This window comes from Crotalus tigris, unplaced genomic scaffold, assembly GCF_016545835.1.
Source record: "Crotalus tigris isolate CLP2741 ecotype Arizona unplaced genomic scaffold, ASM1654583v1 scf7180000024461.2689607, whole genome shotgun sequence".
Classification (NCBI taxonomy): domain Eukaryota; kingdom Metazoa; phylum Chordata; class Lepidosauria; order Squamata; family Viperidae; genus Crotalus; species Crotalus tigris.
The window spans coordinates 2105740-2125000 of record NW_024100631.1 but is presented as its reverse complement, the minus strand read 5'-3'; the positions used below and the strand labels follow the sequence as shown (position 1 = coordinate 2125000).

Sequence of the window (19261 nt, the reverse complement as noted above, 5' to 3'; positions counted from 1 at the left end):
CGGTGTAGGGACACATCTCTGGAAGTTTTTAAGAACAGCCGTTTGTCTGAAATGCTGTAAGGTTTCCTGCTTGAGCAGGGGGTTGGACTAGAAGATCTCCAAGGTCCCTTCCAACTTTATTCTGTGACAAAATGTTGACCGCCAACAGAAGTTACCAATCTGTTTTACTCTGTTATTCTTTATTCGGTGTGTTGTGTGAATCCAGCCATTATAGCCTGGCTATTTTCCTTAAGCTACCGTAGGTTTTGTTTTGATTGTATTTGAACGCAGGCATTATGTCTTGATGAAGGGTAGGATTTAAGATGTTTTTTCAACCTTTAAGATGGGTGGACTTCAACTCCCAGAATTCCCAAGCTTTAACATGGATGTATTTAACTCCCAGAATTCTCTGGTCAGCATGACTGACTGTTTACCCTGTCTTAAAGCATGCTGGGAGTTGATGTCCATACATCTTAAAACATGCTAGCTGGGGAATTCTGGGAATTGATGTCCATGCATCTTAAAGCATGATGGCTGGAGAATTCTGGGAGTTGAAATCCACCTGTATTAAAGCATGCTGGCTGGGGAATTCTGGGAGTTGACATCCATCCATCTTAAAACTGCCAGGATTAAGAAACACTGATTTAGGGTGTGTTTGTTTAATCTGATTTTTGACTTTCTGGGCACAACACATATCCCTTTATTCTACAGCGTCCCTTTCTTGTACCACGGAGTTCCAATAAAATTGGTTTTCCGCCAACTTTAATTGATGGGCGGCTCTTTGGGGTGAAATGATTTGCCATTTATAAATCAGTGTTTTTCCCACCCAGTGTGTCAAATGGGGACATCGCTTTTCCTTTGATGTCACTCTGGACAAAGGGATGATTGTGTGACAGGAAGGGTATTTCAAGCCAGGATTGTCCCCCCCCCCTTTTTTTTTTTTTTTGCATCAAAAGTTGGATCCATGTTTTACATTTGCTTTTGGCCTCTGTTTATTCCGTATCCCGCTTAGTTACTTTGATTTGCTGGCTGGTAAATGTCAGATTTTGAGCCCTGATTGGTCTTCATCAAGGCCAGGGAAAGTGTTGGGTGGCAAAAGAATAAGGCCTGGTTTTCTCCTTTATGATTATTGATATTTTTAATGCTTTTAAAGTAGTAACGGAGAAAGAAAAACAACAGGCACAAAACACAAACATAAATTATAATGCAGATGCATGATCTCTCCCTCCCTCTCTCTCTCTCTCTCTTTGGATTTCAATTCCCAGAATTCCCCAGCCTGCGTGAAAAACACTGCCATTGAGACCTGATGGAATCCTCTTTTATTCCTTCAATGTTGGAAGATAGACAACGATTTGCAACTGAGACTAGATCAGTGTTTCTCAACCTTGACCGTTTTAAGGCATGTGGACTTCAACTCCCAGAATTCCACAGCCAGCAATGCTGGCTGTGGAATTCTGGGAGTTGAAGTCCACATGCCTTAAAACGGTCAAGGTTGAGAAACACTGGACTAGATGATAATTGTCTGTATTATGGTCTTGGACTTCCCTCTGGTGGCCTAGCTGAGCTTTGCAGCCATGGAAGAGAATTTATAATTTATTTACAAGACAGTAGTGATCTGGTTCAAAGCAAAATCTTTTTTTAAAAGAGTTAAATTAAACCTTGGAGATTTAAATTTATCGTGTGCCAGCTCCAGGTCATTGGCACGCTATCCCCCTGCTGATTTTTCTTTTATCCCCCCCCCCGCTGCTTGTGACATGTTTAAGCAACATTAATCTTATATATATATATATATATAAGTAAATTTCTAGCAAAGTTATTGGGCAACTTTGCGCAATAGTTGACTTGGGCAAGAGGAAACAGAATTGGGAAGTGGTTGAAAGAGCGAGTAGTTTGTGTTGCAAGTCAGGTTTACGGCAGCAAAATGTAAGGACGCCTCTTTAGCTGAACAGCCTGGTTTGAGTTTTGTGCCTGTGCAGAAGGAGGACCGGTGTATGTTGTCTCCAAAATAATCTTGACCGCACCTGGGCATTGAAATGTCCATTGAAAAAGATGAGAAGGGAGGGATCAAGCGAGGAGCTAGCCTTGAGTCATTGCGCAGCTCAAGAGACCAGGACTCGCCCGCCTCTCTAGGTTTCTTAGTATGTTGACTATTAGCATGCAAGTAGTCCTCAACCTATGATCACAATTGAGCCCAAAATGTCTGTTTCTAAGTGAGACCGTTAAGTGAGTTTTGCCCCATTTTAGGGCCTTTCTGGCCACAGCTATTAAGTGAATCATGCAGTTGAGTTAGTAACACGGTTGTTAAGTGAATCTGCTTCCCCATTGACTATCTAATCTATCTATCCAATCTATTCTATCTCTATTTATATCTATCTATCTATCCATCCACCTATCTATCTATAATCTATCTGTCCATCCATTTCTATCATATCTGTCTATCTGCTCTATCTATCCCTATCTATCTATCTATCTATCTATCTATCTATCTATCTATCTATCTATCTATCTATCTATCTATCTCTATTTATATCTATATCCATCCATCCATCCACCTATCTATAATCTATCTGTCCATTCATCTTCTATCATATCTGTCTATCTGCTCTATCTATCTGCTCTCGCTCTCTCTCTTTTCTATCTAATCTATCTAATCTAATCTATCTAATCTCTCTCTATATCTATCTCTATTTATATCTATCTATCCATCCATCCATCCATCCACCTCTATCTATAATCTATCTGTCCATCCATCTTCTATCATATCTATCTATCTGCTCTCTCTCTCTCTCTTTCTATCTAATCTATCTAATCTAATCTATCTAATCTCTCTCTATATCTATCTCTATTTATATCTATATCTATCCATCCATCCATCCATCCATCCACCTATCTATCTATAATCTATCTGTCCATCCATCTTCTATCATATCTGTCTATCTGCTCTCTCTTTCGCTTTCTCTCTCTCCATCTCTCTCTCTCTCATCAATCTAATCTATCTAATCTAAACTGTCTAATATCTATCTATCTATCTATCTATCTATCTATCTATCTATCTATCTATCTATCTATCTATCTATCTATCTATCTAAAAGTATGTGAGGAGTATTGCTGGACATTTGACCCCAATTCCTACTCCAAACCCTTTGTTATCAGTGCTAGGCTGTGCTGCCATGATCAGGATGACAGTGCCCCTTCAGAAGCTCCTATTAGCTGCAGTGGATGTTCTCCTTTGTGTTCACACGCCCACCCCCGCCCCATCTTCCCCTCCCTCCCTCCCTCCCTCTGAGTAAGCCTGTAAGAGTTGGACAGGAAATTCTAGCCTGCTCGCTGGTCTTAGTGTCTGCTGTGTGTGTGTGTACGTGTGGGTGGGCGGACTGGTGCCTGCCAGATACAGTTAGTCGAAACTGGATAAGAATTCCCGAATGGGGCTGTTCTCCCCAGTGCTTATCCATTTATAGTTGGATGCTTGGCGCTCCCCGGAAGCACAGTTGCTTCCGATGGACTCCCTCATTCTGCAAGAGCAGTTGGTGGAAAAGCTGCTTTTACCCCGCACTCAAGCTCAGCGCAGTCCTTCTGCCAAGCTGAAGGTACCAGGATGTCTGTAGAACAAGGACCGATCTGGAAAGGGATGGATGGGTGGGTGGGTGGGGGGGTGGGAAGAGGGAGGGGAAGGGGCTTACAGAGGAGGGGAGGCCAGGAGGAGCATCATCTTCCCACCGAAGACGCTTCTGCAGCGCAAGGGAAGAAAATGTTCAGGAGAAGAACGAAGGGTCCATGGTGCTCTCTGAGCTTGGTGGCTTTCTTGCAGATGTTTTGTTAGCCAACTAGGTAACGTCATCAGTGCTAGAAGGGAGTGGGATTTGTGGACAGGAGAAGGAGAGAACGACAACTGTGGGGTCCATGGTGCTCTCTGAGCTTGGTGGCTTTCTTGCAGATGTTTCATTAGCCAACTAGGTAGAAGAAGTGAAGTTTGTGGACAGGAGGAGAGAACGACAACTGTGGGGTCCTTAGTACTCTCTGAGTTTGGTTGTTTTCTTGCAGATGTTTGATTAGCCAACTAGGTAACATCAGTGCTAGCACTGATAGACACATAGACTAGAGCTGATGATACGACCTAGTTTGGGTAATGAAACATCTGCAAGAAAACCACCAAGCTCAGAGAGCACCAAGGACCCTCATTTCAACCCTGAACTATGAATATTCTCCTTTATTTGGACAAATAAATGCTGAGAGTTAGAGCTGGAGGGGCAAATCTCAAGAGACGTTGATGGGTCAAGATATTTTTGTGGTTTTGCGTCCATCGCTGCCTTTTGGGGGCTGCTCTGATTTGGCTGTGTTAGCAGAGAAGGGGAAGAACAAAAATGACACTCAAGGATTTTCAAAATTGCCTTTTGAGATGACGATTTGGGAAGATCTTCCCAGCCCTCAACCTAATGTTGTCTGAACAGAAGATTGAAGTGAGCATCAGGTTTGTGCAGGTAGATTGGCGGACATCCTACGCTGATATGCTTATGGTCTGATGGTGACGTTTGGGGGAATCAGGGAGCTGAAGTCCATCACATCATAAAGTTGCTGAGGTTGGGAAACACCGCTCTGGATGGATGGGACCTCAGCACCCATAATTCCTAGCTAGGGTAGCCTTTAGGTGGATTGCTTTTATTTAGTATCTCCTATGACTATCACTGAGTGTTGTATCTTGTGTATTACATTTTATGATTATGATTTATCACTTGTTGCTTACATGTACACTGAGAACTTATTCACTGGAGACAAATTCCTTGTGTGTGTTCAATCACACTTGGCCAATAAAAACTTTGTTCTATTCTATTCTATTCTATTCTATTCTATTCTATTCTATTCTATTCTATTCTATTCTATTCTATTCTATTCTATTCTATTCTATTTCTGTTATTCTATTCTACTCTACTCTGTTCTGTTCTACTCTGTTCTGTTCTGCTTCTATTCTAGTCTACTCTGTTCTACTTCTCTTCTCTTCTCTTCTCTTCCACTCCACTCCACTCCACTCCACTCTGTTCTACTTCTGTTCTACTGTTCTATTCTACTCTACTCTACTCTGTTCTACTTCTGTTCTGTTTTATTCTGTTCTATCCTATCTATTCCTATCCTATCCTGTAATTCTATTCTATTCTTCTTTGATGATGGGAATTGGACATACTAAGGGGGCCCCAGATGGACGATGTCCATGCTGACATTAAAAAAAAAAAAAAATCTGTTGATTTGCCGGGGAGGCCTCTGTGTACCAGCCTTGGCTTCAGAAGGCAAAATGTATCCGAAAAACCTGATTATATTGCAATGGTATGCAAACTCTGCTCTTCCATTGAGCGGGCTTTCCCGTTAATATTTTTCTGGCTCTGCTGGAAATAATCTTGTTGCATTTTGCTATTTATTTATTTTTGAGAAGAAGCAAATTGGGCCATGCCGTGTCTTTCTAATCACAAAAAGATTGCATTTTGGAATGAGCACCAGTGACCTAGATTTGCACCAAAAAGTGAGGCTTTTTTCAGTGTCGATTGGTGTCGTGTAAACCCAGCTGCAAAGATTTGGGAAGCCGGGGTTTAAGACTGAGTGTGTTGTGTGAACGAGGGCACCAACTCAAAACTCAACTTCCTTTTGAGCAAACACAGAAAAGGACCTTGCAAGCAGAAACTCAGATCAACTTTTGCTAGGGAAAAGAAAAATGTAATTCTTTTTTATATATTCCTGGCCTGCACTGAAGCAGTTCCAGGACAGAGGCAATTAACAAAATGAAAAACTGTTCTGGCAAATTGGTTCTTGGTTCTTCTTCAGTGGGCTAGCAGACCCTTCACTAACTTTTCGAGAAGTTATGAAACCTCTGTAGAGCAGTGGCAGAATTACAGAAAAACAGAACTAGAAGGGATTTTGGAGAAAGAAAGTGTACTAGATATGTTCACTCCCTTGAGTTATTGGTAAAAATAATAAAGGCGGGTACAAATGAATAAATGAACAGAATTTAATGAAGAGAAGGACCGGGGGGGGGGACGTGATAGCAGGGTTCCCATATCTCAGGGGCTGCCCCAAAGAAGAGGGAGTCAAGCTATTCTAAAGCATCTGAAGGCAGGACAAGAAGCAACGGATGGAAACTCATCAAGGAGAGAAGCAACCTAGCACTAAGGAGAAACTTCCTGACAGTTAGAACAATTAACCAGTGGAACACCCTGCCTCCAGAAGCGGTGAATGCTCCGACACTGGAAGTCTTTAAGAAGAGATTGGACAGCCATTTGTCTGAAATGGCGTAGGTTTCCTGCCTGAGCAGGGGGTTGGACTAGATGACCTCCAAGGTCCTTTCCAACTTTATTGTTGTTATTATTATCTTTTATTATTAGACATGAACCTCAGTCAACTGAACATTCAAATTGGCTGGCGCTGAGGGTTGACACGGGTTGCTACCAGCATCCTAGGTGTCAACCAGGTACCTCCTTAAAATGTAAGATGTTCCGAGTAATGCAGTTTTTTGCAGCATTGCTGGAGTTATTGCAGGAAGCTGCAGTTTCTTGATGGACATAGTTCCCAGGGCTCCGATGACAATGGGTATCACAGTTACACGTTTCAGCCATAATCATGCAGTTTTGATGGGCAGGTCGCGATATTTCATCATTTTTTCCAGTTTTTCTTCGACTCTGGCATCTTCTGGTACAGCGATATCAATCAGCTGTATGCTTTGGTTCTCTATAACTGCGATATCTGGTGTGTTGTTGTATTATTATTATTATTATTATTATTATTATTATTATTATTATTATTATTATTATTATTAACACTACTCTGGTGCCACTGACCAGTAATCTCTCTCCAGTTCTCGTTTCCTCTCTCTATGACATTTAATCTGAAGGGCCTGCCTTTGTCTCTTCACGCGGCTGTTATCCAATGGAGAGGCAGGATTATGACTGGCCCCTCTATCCGTAAATGGAGAACTTCTTGGCCAGTGGATTGCATCTCCTATAACAGGGTACCGGTCCACGGCATGCCAGCAACCGGTCCGCACAAACAAGCAAAGCCCCATCCATGGGATGCAGGCAGCACACAAAACCACCCACTCTCCAGTCTGTGGAAAAACCTCTCTCCACGGAACTGGTCCCTGGTGGCCCAAAGGTTGGGGGCCTCTGTCCTGTAAGACCCCATCTAACCCAACAGCTCCCGACTTCACTTGGGATTAGCCAAGAGTGGATGTGATTGTTGTGCAAAGTTTGCTTCTTTTCTCATTCTGTCCTCTTTCTCCAGTCTGATCCATGGCTGTTTATCTCCCCTTCTCAGGACCACGAGAAGCAGTATGTGGGCTTTGCCACTTTGCCCAACCAGGTCCATCGGAAATCGGTGAAGAAGGGCTTTGATTTCACCCTCATGGTGGCAGGTGAGCATCACCCAGATTCGGGACCTTCTGTTTTAAGTATGTGTGTGTGGTTCTGCCAGATGGGTTGTCAGCTTCCTAGTGTAACAGTTCTGGGATGTACTAAGCAATCAGGCTTAGTACGTCTTCCATTGGTCATTTGTGAATAACTGGCATATTAAACTTCATCCTTGCTAGAGGTGGACCAACTGGACATCCAGGGGTGGATGAATCAGAAGGATGAATGCTGTTTAATTTCTTTCTTTCCTTCCTTCCTTCCTTCCTTCCTTCCTTCCTTCCTTCCTTCCTTCCTTCCTTCCTCTTTCTCTATCTCTTTCATCCCTCCCTCGCTCATTGTCCTTCCTTCTTTCCATCCTTCCTTCCCTCCTTCCCTCCTTCCTTCCTTTCATCCTTCCTTCCTTCCTTCCTTCCTTCCTTCCTTCCTTCCTTCCTTCCTTCCTTCCTTCCTTTTTCTCTGTCTCTTTCATTCCTCTCTCGCTCATGTCCTTCCTTCCTTCCTTCCTTCCTTCCTTCCTTCCTTCCTTCCTTCCTTCCCTCCTTCCTTCCCTCCCTCCCTCCCTCCCTCCCTCCCTCAGAGGCCAAGTTTAATTTAAGCATAAACAAATTTTCATCAGGATAAACTTTAAATCCCAAGAGAATATTTGCGTGCTTCCAGACTAAACTCACACACACGCACTTGCACAAATGCAATTTTTATTTTTACAAAATTAACCCTTGCTAAATCTATGGGCCATTTGTTGACAGAAATGCATTGGGATCTGTTGAATACTGCTTTTAATGTTTCCCCCCCTACATAGGTAAATCAGTTATTATTATTATTTTGGTATCTGGGACTTGTTTGATTCCTCTTTTTTTCACTTCCTCTATAACAGAAATTCAGAGATTGATAAATGCCTACATCTGCTGGCAATTTTGAGTGGTTGGCCTTGATTCCGAGGATGTTGATTGTATTTTACCTTTCTTGGGGGGGGGGATTGCATACACTTGCTTAAACAGCGCCCCCCAACCTTTTGAGCATCAGGAACTGGTTCCGTGAGCAGAGGGTTTTCCGTGGACCGTAGAAGGGCCGTTGTGCAGATGGGGCTTTACTTGTTTGTGTGGACCAGTTGCTGGCATGCTGCGTCCCGGTGCTGGTCCATGGCGCAGGGGTTGGGGACCTCTGGCCCAGAATGCACCAAATCCTCCTTTATCCACATAATACAATTTTTCTGCAAGGGCTGAGAACGGAGATTAAAAATTAGACTGAAATATTGTAGCTGTCCAAGGACAGAATGTTCTAAATAAGAAAATCGGGCACAGAGAGGATAGTGTTAGTTCTGCTGTGCCATTTCTGAAGATTCAAGACTCGTTCCAAGATGATTATTTTTTTTTAATTGCTTGATTTTTGTTCTTTTAGGAGAATCTGGTCTGGGCAAATCAACCCTGGTGAACAGCCTCTTCCTGACAGATCTGTACAAAGAGCGAAAGCTTCTCAACGCCGAGGGTATCCTTCTTAATTAGTCCTTGCGATCAACCCAATAGCACAATACCCATAAGGTTTACAACTTGTGGATGTGAATTGTTTATTCTTGGTCGAAGCCTGGTGGGTGGATGTCTTTGTAATCTGCGAAGATCTGATTTTTGCAAAATGAGCTGGTTCGTAGACCAGCCGGGATCTTTCCTGGCCCAAAATTATATCGTGGAATAGCTGAAAGCCTGCTTGGGTGTAATGAATGAGACTTGGGAACGATCACGGTGCTAACCATGAATTGGTTAGTCATGGTTAGCACTTGGAGAAGACCATGGGACTTGGAGAATGTCATGGTGCTAACTTCCATTGTTGTTTTCCCTTCCTCCTTATCTATTAAGAAAGAATAAACCAGACAGTAGAGATTGTGAAACACACTGTGGACATCGAAGAGAAAGGGGTCAAGCTGAAGCTGACAATAGTTGACACACCAGGCTTTGGAGATGCTGTCAACAACTCAGAGTGGTGAGTCCCTCTTTTGACTGAGGTTGCTAAACACCCACTTAATTTCAACTCATCCGTTCTCTGAGCTTCTTCTGAACTTCTCTGCGTGACCGAGAAAGACCCATATGCATCTACATTAACCAAGATTAAAACTAACCAAAGCTAACACCCTTCAGGAGTGCAACCACCAGATCTTCCATTACATTGGTCCAAGGTCTCCTGTCCGTGCGGTCAAAAATGTCCTACCGATAGTCCCCGACTTACGACAGTTCGATTTAGTGACCATTCAAAAATTACAAAAACAAGTGACTTATGAACGTTTTTCACGCAACCATTGCCGCATCGCTGTGGTCATGTGATCAGAACTCAGACGCTTGGCAACTGGCATGTACTTAGGACGGTTGTAGTGTGTCACGTGATCCCCTTTGGCGACCTTCCGACGAGCAAGGTCCATGGGGAAGCCGGATTCACTTAACAACCGTGTGCAGTGATTCACTTCACAACTGTGGCGCAAAAGGTCATAAAAAGGGGCAAAACTCACTTAACTCTCTCGCTTAGCAGTGGAAACTTTGATAATAATAATAGTAAAGCTGGAAGGGACCTTGGAGGTCATCTAGTCCAACCCCCTGCTCAGGCAGGAAACCCTATACCAGGGGTAGGCCACCTTGGCTCTTTTATGACTCGTGGACTTCAACTCCCAGAATTCCTCAGCCAGCCATGCTGAGGGGAAAGGGAGAGGTTTCCAAGCTGAACCATGCTGGCTCAGGAATTCTGGGAATTGAAGCCAGCATAAAAGAGCCAAGGTTGCCTACCCCTGACCTATACCATTTCAGACAAATGGCTGTCCAGTCTCTTCTTGAAAACTTCCAGTGTTGGAGCATTCACTGCTTCTGGAGGCAGGTTGTTCCACTGGTTAATTGTTCTACCTGTCAGGAAGTTTCTCCTGAGTTCCAGGTTGCTTGCAAGCTCCGTTGTGGTCATAAATCAAGGACTACCTGTATTTATATAATTATTTTTCACCACCGCTGATGCCAGGAACTAATTGCTTTCATTTTCCTTGTTTTTGCTGTACAGTTGGAAGCCGATCACCGACTATGTCGACCAGCAGTTTGAACAATACTTCCGGGATGAGAGTGGCCTCAACCGGAAGAATATCCAAGACAATCGCGTTCACTGTTGCCTCTATTTTATCTCGCCGTTTGGACACGGGTAAGGCCACGATGGAACCATGATGGCAAGTGTTGGATGCAGCTTCTACAATCGTTATGCTGTAGGACAGGGGTCCCCAACGTTGGCAACTTTAAGACTTGTGGACTTCAACTCCCAGAATGCCTCAGCCAGCATTGGGGACCCCTGCTGTAGGAGACGACCAAGCTGAGTTTGAGGGGGAGGTCAAATGCACCTGGAGCCTCTACACCACACCTAAGTCCACCTCCCTTGATGCCCGTTGACTCTTAACCGGGCACCAGTTTGCCTTGTGTAGGTAGCATGGCAATAAAGGAGGATATTTGTAGCTCAGAGTTGAAATGAGGGGTCCTTGGTGCTCTCTGAGCTTGGTGGTTTTCTTGCAGATGTTTCATGACCCAGCTAGGTAACATCATCAGTGCTAGAAGGGAGTGGGGTTTGCAGAGTGGAGGAAGAGGAAGAGAAGGAGAAGGATTGTGGGGTCCTGGTGCTCTCTGAGTTTGCTTGTTTTCTTGCAGACATTTCATTACCCAACTAGGTAACATCATCACTGCTAGAAAGGAGTGGGGTGAAGAGGAGGAGGAGGAGGAGGACTGTGGCGTCCTGGGTGATCTCTGAGTTTGCTTGTTTTCTTGCAGATGTTTCATGACCCAACTAGGTAACATCATCAGTGCTAGAAAGGAATGGGATTTGTAGTACAGTTTTGAACTGTGTCCTGGTTCCTGACTTCTTGAACTTGACATTAGCTTTCTCATTGTCACATCCAAGTTGCTGTCCTGTCCGGTTCTGGAATTCAGCTGGGAGGGAATGTATCTAGTACCACATCTAGCTTCGTTTCTAAGAAGCCAACCTCACGAGCTGAGATTCTGTCTTCTTGCCCCCTTTTGTGTCGCAGACTAAGGCCGGTGGATGTGGAATTCATGAAGGCGCTCCATGAAAAAGTGAACATCGTCCCCCTCATTGCGAAAGCCGATTGTCTTGTTCCCTCCGAGATCAAGAAGCTAAAAGAACGGGTGGGCAGAAAATAGCTTCTTTCCAAAGGATATTTTATTTTATTCCTAACTTTATGATTTGTATAAAGAGCTGACGGTGGCAAACGTACTGATACTCCTGTGAGGTGGGCTGGGCTGAGACAGAGGAACTGGCTGAAAGTCATCCAGTTGGCTTTCGTGGCTAAGGCGGGACTAGAACTCAGCGTCTACTAGTGATTGGCCCAAAGTCACCCAGTTGGCTTTCGTGGTTAAGTCAACCTTGAGCTGGTCAGGATCGAACTGCTGGCCGTGGGCTGAGTCAGCCTGCAGTACTGCATTCTAACCACTGCGCCACCATGTCTCTTAAGCAAAGAATACATTGCCATAAAGGAGAGTATAATATGATTTGAATGGTGATGTTTTTGTCAGATCCGGGAAGAGATTGATAAGTTTGGAATTAAAGTTTACCAGTTTCCCGAATGCGACTCTGACGAAGATGAAGACTTCAAGCAACAAGATAGAGAACTGAAGGTGAGCAAAACTAAGTCATTTTGAGACTCAAGTATAGATTATATTAAGGTAGTCCTTAATACAACCTACTGGAAAGAATAGAATAGAATAGAATAGAATAGAATAGAATAGAATAGAATAGAATAGAATAGAATAGAATAGAATAGAATAGAATAGAATAGAATAGGCAATAGAATAGAATAAGAAATAGAATAAGAAATAGAATAGAATAGAATTAGAAATAGAAATAGAAATAGAAATAGAATAGAATAGAATAGAATAGAATAGAATAGAATAGAATAGAATAGAATAGGCAATAGAATAGAATAAGAAATAGAATAAGAAATAGAATAGAATAGAATTAGAAATAGAAATAGAAATAGAATAGAATAGAATAGAATAGAATAGAATAGAATAGAATAGAATAGAATAGAATAGAATAGAATAGGTGTCCAGGGGAGGCAATCTCTCTTCATTGTGGTTCTCCTAACTTCTCATCACATTTTGTGTTTGCACCAGGAGAGCGCACCCTTTGCAGTCATTGGCAGCAACACAGTGGTCGAAGCCAAGGGGCAGAGGGTCCGAGGAAGACTCTACCCCTGGGGCATTGTGGAAGGTAAGCTGTCTTGTTGACTTGAACACTGACCCTCGGAACACAAGGATCTGTTGAACTAATTTTTTTGGAGATCTAAGTGAAACTTCCAGGTTTGGGAGCAACGAAGCTCTGAAGGCCAAAGCAGTCTGACAGATTTAGTTATGAGCTTCTGCGATGGTCAATTGAGGGTTAGAACTGATGCTGGTTGATCTCGACATATTCCAATCAAGCTAGTAGATGTTGCCAATTGTCCTTTTAGAGCTGTGGACCATTAGTGGATGGAGATCCATCATGGAGGTAATGCTGTGTTTTCCCCAAAATAAGAGCGGGTCTTATATTAATTTATTAGAGCTTATTTTCTGATTAAGTCTTATTTTGGGGGATATATGGTACTAAATGCGTCCGTCTGGCTGACCATCTTAACTGGGGCTTATTTTTGGGCGGGGGCTTATATTACGAGCATCCTGGAAAGAAAACCGGCAGATGAGAAATACGGCAGATGAGAAGATCTTTCTGCCCTTTGTTTGTTGACTCTGGTGTCTTTCTGCTACAGACTGATTAGTGGACTCTTTTTAATTTATTGATGGGTTGAGTTGTTCACGCCCCCCTCCCAACTCCAGAAAGATGTCTTTCTGCTTCCCTAGTGGAGAACCAAGCACACTGTGACTTTGTGAAGCTACGCAACATGCTGATCCGAACCCATATGCATGACCTGAAAGATGTAACTTGTGATGTTCATTATGAGAACTATCGGGCACAGTGCATCCAACAGATGACCAGGTGAGTTTCCTGATGGGTCAGATATGGACAGGTATGTCTGAGTCCACCCTTGGCATCAACTCATGAAGGTTGGAAGGTGCACCAAGACTTAGAACAGAGGTCTTCAAACTTGGCCCTTTGATGACTGGTGGACTTCAACTCCCAGAATTCCTCAGCCAGCGTGCCTGGCTGAGGAATTCTGGGAGTTGAAGTCCACCAGTCATCAAAGGGCCAAGTTTGAAGACCCCTGACTTAGAACATAGAAAAATGGGACTGGAAGGGACCTTGGAGGCCTTCAACCTCCTTCGTAGTCATAGCTGAGGCTTCAAAATGGTTTCCTTTTTGACGTCGTTGCTTCAGTGACAGCAGGGAAGAACTGAGGCTGATTTAAAGAAGTTAAATTTAAATCCTCCTTTTCAGCAAACTGACTCAGGACAACCGAATAGAAAGTCCAATTCCCATCTTGCCACTTCCAACCCCAGATGCCGAGACAGAGAAGCTGATCAAGATGAAGGACGAAGAGGTGAGCTGCTGGAGATGCTGTTTTAAATACAGGTAGTCCTTGAGTTATGACCGTAATGGAGTCATGACTATTGCCTCAATAACAGAGAAGAATTTAGCTCAGGGTTGAACTGTAGACTCCTTGGTGCTTCTTTGAGCTTGGTGGTTTGCTTGCAGATGTTTCCCAACTAAGTGACTATCAGCCATCAACAATATGGATTAGCATCAACAAAGACGTAGAAGTTAACCACAGGTAAATACTTTACCACTTTAAAAGGCCTTGGTAAGGCCACCCTTGGAATACAGCATCCCGTTTTGGTCACCACGATGTAAAAAAGATGTTGAGACTCTAGAAAGAGTTCAGACAAAAGCAACAAAGATGATCAGGGGACTGGAGGCCAAAACATATAAAGAACGGTTGCTGGAATTGGGTATGTCTAGTCTAATGAAGAGAAGGATGAAGGGGGACATGATAGCAGTCTTCCAATATCTCAGGGGTTGCCCCAAAGAAGAGGGAGTCAAGCTATTCTCCAAAGCACCTGAGGGCAGAACAAGAAGCAATGGATGGAAACTCATCAAGGAGAGAAGCAACCTGGAACTAAGGAGAAACTTCCTGACAGTTAGAACAATTAACCAATAGAACTTCTTGCCTCCAAATGTTATGGGTTCTTCATCATTGGAGGTTTTTATGAAGAGACTGGACAGCCATTTGTCTGAAATGGTATAGGGTTTCCTGCCTGAGCAGGGGGTTGGACTAGATGACCTCCAAGGTCCTTTCCAACTACTACTACTCTTATTCCAAAGAGATAATAAAGCTAAGAAATCCCAAAGACCAGAACACATTTTCTCTGGCAACCAACACCCAGATAAGCAGGGATTAACACCTGACAAACAATCAAACAGAAAACAATGCCTTAATCAAGGAATCACCAAGGAGAACACAACACCCCTACATCATCAGTGGTGGGGCAAGCAACTGTATGTAACCGTATAAAACAGGGAGCAATTCCACACTCCCTAGCACTGATAAGGTTACCTAGTCAGGTAACGAAACGTCTGCAAGCAAACCACCGTAGTCAGAGAACACCAACCACTGATTTTTCTCCATTTGGTTTGGACTTAACAATTGATTCGGAAAAAGCTCTTTCTCCATTCTGAACGGAACTGACTAATTTAATCTTAAAAAAGGATCTGATTGGAGGATGCTATTCAATTTCACGATTCGGTTCCGAAAACCGAGCATCGATCCAGCAGTCTGGGAATCAAATTCCCCGAAGGAAATTTTTGCCCTCACCTTTAAGGAGAGCCCTTCACAGGGCTTGAAGATGAACGGAAGATGACTCAACAAAGTTTGGGTCTTCCTTTATTTATTTATTTTTAAACAAAAAAAACGGTGACAACCCCCCCCCCTTTCCCCCGTCCCCTTCCTTATCTCTCCGCAGCTGCGAAGAATGCAGGAGATGCTGCAGAAAATGCAACAGCAAATTCAAGAGCATTAAGACGAAACCAGGATGAAGGGAGCGACGGGGGGGGGTGTGTGTTTGGCACCACCCTTGGGTCCATCTGAATGGGAAGCTGCTTCAGGAAAACCTTTTTCCTACGATCAAAACACGAGCGAAGAGACTTGCGTGCGAGAGACGCCATCCCACCTTCTCCCTCCGAAGCTGTTTGAACGGCCTTGGAATATGTCCTCAAGACGCTTCTCCCGAGAGCATTCTAGTATTTAAATGAAAAATTCTGGGGTGGTATTGAGATGTGAGGACTTTGTGAACGTGCACGTTAAATGTTTACTACTAACCACGGTGCTGTGACTTCCCTCCTCTCCTCCTTCCTTGCCTTTTCTTCTTTCACCCCCCCCCTCCCTTTCTTAACACCTGCCTTTTTGTGCTGGGGAGGGGGGGAAATGACATTCTTATGAATATCTGAACAAAATGCTTGTGAGACTTCCCAGGCAGATTTGATTTTGCTTGGAAAAGGTTGGTTCTTTGACTGCCTTTTTTGAGATAAGGAGCAGAAAGGTGGCTGTGGGTTTTTTTTGGGGGGGGGGGGAGGCTTTGGATGGAGATCTTCATTCCTGGTTGATTCTCCATCCTGTTCCACACTCTGAAAAAATGCAAGGCCTTTCTGGGCAGGGTGGAAGAAGGTGACTTTTGTGGGTCAGAATGCAAAGTTGTGTGAGTCTTTTGTTTAAACGGCCTCTTCTCTCCCTAGTTGGCGGATTTTTTTCCAACTGACCCAAGCTTTGCATCTGGACTTTGAGAGTCTGCCTTGTCTTTGCACACAACTCTATATTTCCCTTTTTGCCAGACATACATAAAAAAAAACAAAAACAGGATCCACCGATAAAGTTCTATATTGATTCTTAAGTTTGCTCGGTAGATTCTTTTCCCCAAGATATATCTTTGCAGAGTGTCCCAATTCCCACTGGGCAGAAACAAAACTTGAACCAAGAGTTTGTTTTAGACTCCTTTGAAGCTCATTTTTTTTTGTTTCGATGCAAAAATACTCCCTGTATGAGAAGCTCGGTTTGTTGGTGCATCGTGGGTTTTGTAGTTCCCCCCCCCCAAAAAAAAATAATTTTATAAAGACGTATAAATTAAATAAGATGAGGAATACAAAGAGAAAAACACGAAAAGAAAGCAAGTCAGCCAAAGAAAGGGGGGAAAAAACGGAAAACGGAAGGAGTAACTTCTCCATCACCCTAGCCTGTACAAAAAAATAAATTAATGCATAGCTTGTCAGAATCTCAAATACAATCTGATCTCTCTCCTCCCTCCCCAATTCATCTTTTAAGAAAAAAAACAAGAAATGTACAAAAAAGAGAGGAAAAAACAGAAAAAGAACAACTGCCCCATTACCCTAGCAAGTAAAAAATAATAATAATTCTTAGCTTGTCAGCATTTCTGAATATAACCTAATCATCTCTCTCATCCCCCTTTCCATAGTTCATCTCTGAAGGAAAAAAAAAAAACCAACAAAATCCGTAAGCTTCATCTGATGCTCCTTGTCAGCAAAAATCCAATAAGGGAAACTAGCTCAAGTTCATTCTTTCTACGGCTGTGAAATCTGGAAAGTGAAGCAGCTGCTTTGAAAGGTTGCAAACAGGCTGAGTTAATGTCCCTACATCTCTGTATATCCCATTTTGCTTTAAAATCCAAAATGCTAAGTACTTTCCCTTCTTCCTCATATTCTCCTCCTTTTTTTTTTTCTTGCCAACCTGGTGCTGCAAAGCCTTTTCTTGGCTTTCTGTGTTTCTCTGGTGTGTGTGTGTGTGTGTGTGTGTTTGAAGCAAGAGGATAGCACATTGGTCTGTTGAAGTGAGATAAGGATCCCCACTCCCTTCCAGAAATGCATATAACCAGCTGGATGCTTTTTTTTTTTTTTAATAATAGTTTTGTGCCCTGTTGACAAAAGATTATTATTTTTCCCACACCAACAAACTACTCTAAAATAAGACATTAAGACACGCTCACACCCACATCTTCACCAAACCGTGTTACATTCAGCATTTCACAATGTGTTGTTTCTCCATCCCCAGTGGAGGATCTTATTTGGAGACTGAAAAAACAAACAAAACAAACATACAAACAAAAAAAAAACAAATTTGATTTCATTCTCTTGTCGGCCAGCACAAAATGCCATCAATAACATGACTTTCCCATTACATGTTCGTTGCTTTCCTCTCCTGTCCCTTTTAGAAGTTAATATTTGCAACTGGTTTTTTTTGTGTGTGGGGGGGGTGTTTCTGAGTTGCTTCAAAATTCACATTTTTCTTCGTGGTGAACGAAAGCAACGTGGTTCTTTCCATCTCCTCAATGGGCAGCTGTGTCTCGGGTTAAAATCCGCTCCAATGCAAATTCTTTTTTTGGGGACTGAAAAAACAACAACAACTCAAATTTGATTTCATTCCCAAATTAATTTGATTAGAAAGATTCTGGGAGTTGAAGTCTACCCCTCTCCCAAGTCACCAAGGTTGAAGAAACACTGGTTGAAACCCAAATTGTTCAAAAACAGCATTAGTATGCGTGTGTGTGTGTGTCTCTATGTGTGTCTTTCGGGGTGTGTGTGTGTGTGTGTGTGTGTGTGTGTCCCTAGCTACATCGCACTTTCAAGGGCAGTGTATGAAGCCTGTCCTTATGCGCTGACTTGCACCCAGGATCTGTGATCAGCCCTCCGTGCTCCAACATCCGTGCTGTTTTGTTTTTTTTTCTGGCCCCACTTTGCATGCCTTTATTTATTTATTTTCCTAGAAAGAAAGTAATTTTGTGGGGAAATATCCTCCGTGCCGTGGATTTTTTTTTCTTCCTTTTTTCGGGCTGCTTTCCCCCCCCCCCCACTCACCCATCCACCCCTTTTTCCAAATACTGATTCTGCCTTTTGTCGCTCCGGCCCCGGCCTTGCGTTCGGCTTTCCTTGGTGCATCGTTCCGTTTTTGTAAATATTTGGTGGGCTATTTCGTCATCGTGATCCGAAGACCTTTTAAATATATCCGTTTTATTAAAATGATGATGACCATTGGATATTAATATAATGTTTGCTACTCCCCGGACTGATCAAAAAGAAGTAAACGAAAAAAAAGCAGAAACGTGTTTCTGTTGTTGATCCGCATCCAAAAACCCGGCTTTTGAGGATCTCTTATGGGTTAGTGTAATTTATTTTAAAAAATAATGTTGCCTTCAAAAGGCAGTTGGGAGAAAAAGCCAGCAAAGCAGAAGGAGAAAAGAGGAGTGGGGATCCTTGGTCTATTCCTGTTGGTGCCGCATTCTTTTAGGGGATAGAATTGTCATTCGTTTGAAAAGTTGCAGGCTGAGGACCTAATGGTAGACTTGAACCTTACTCCTCATCCAAGACTTTCACCGCTACACCACACTGCTGGTTTGTTGTAACTCATTTTAACACAATTACTAACCTAAATGCTCTTATCAGGTTGGTTGATGATTGCTCAAAACCTTTTCACCCTTCTGCCCAGTTTGCCTGTTGCTCTGGTACTTTCTATCCATCCATCTTGGGGGGCTTTGATTAACTGCAAGATAAACTCATTAACATCTGGTTACCATTTGAAGTATCATTTTAAACCTTTTGCGCTGCCTTGATTCATTACTAGGGTTTGTCCATCATACTGAACCCCATTTAAAGATAGTTGGACCAGTCACCAAATTGGGTTGCAATCACACACCGTAAAACATGGCTTGCAAACTACAATAGCTGGATATAGCTAGTGCTAGGCTGCATTAACAGAAGGATAGAATCACGTGAAGTGTTAATACCACTTTACAATGCCGTGGTAAGGCCACACTTGGAATACTGCATCCAGTTTTGGTCACCACGATGTAAAAAAGATGTTGAGACTCTAGAAAGAGTGCAGAGAAGAGCAACAAAGATGATCAGGGGACTGGAGGCTGAAACATAAAAGGAACGGTTGC

At 43.0% G+C, this 19261-nt stretch overlaps 1 protein-coding gene across 8 annotated transcripts in view; it reads left to right on the top strand.

Annotated features, from left to right (window-relative positions):
- SEPTIN5 (septin 5) overlaps positions 1–18419 on the top strand; it is a 34992-nt gene extending 16573 nt beyond the window's left edge. For 5 of the 8 annotated variants that reach the window (XM_039332427.1, XM_039332426.1, XM_039332425.1 and 2 more), the window contains 10 exons: positions 7273–7369; positions 8763–8849; positions 9215–9338; positions 10392–10526; positions 11398–11515; positions 11903–12004; positions 12503–12599; positions 13223–13358; positions 13758–13892; positions 15281–18419. In XM_039332427.1, coding sequence (XP_039188361.1) covers positions 7273–7369; positions 8763–8849; positions 9215–9338; positions 10392–10526; positions 11398–11515; positions 11903–12004; positions 12503–12599; positions 13223–13358; positions 13758–13892; positions 15281–15353 — 1104 coding nt within the window. In that variant the 3' untranslated portion in view covers positions 15354–18419. Of the gene's footprint in view, positions 1–3337; positions 3567–7272; positions 7370–8762; positions 8850–9214; positions 9339–10391; positions 10527–11397; positions 11516–11902; positions 12005–12502; positions 12600–13222; positions 13359–13757; positions 13893–15280 lie in introns of those variants that run through there. The other 3 variants (XM_039332424.1, XM_039332428.1, XM_039332423.1) reach the window with 3 other exon arrangements.
- The last annotated feature ends 842 nt before the right edge of the window (positions 18420–19261 follow it).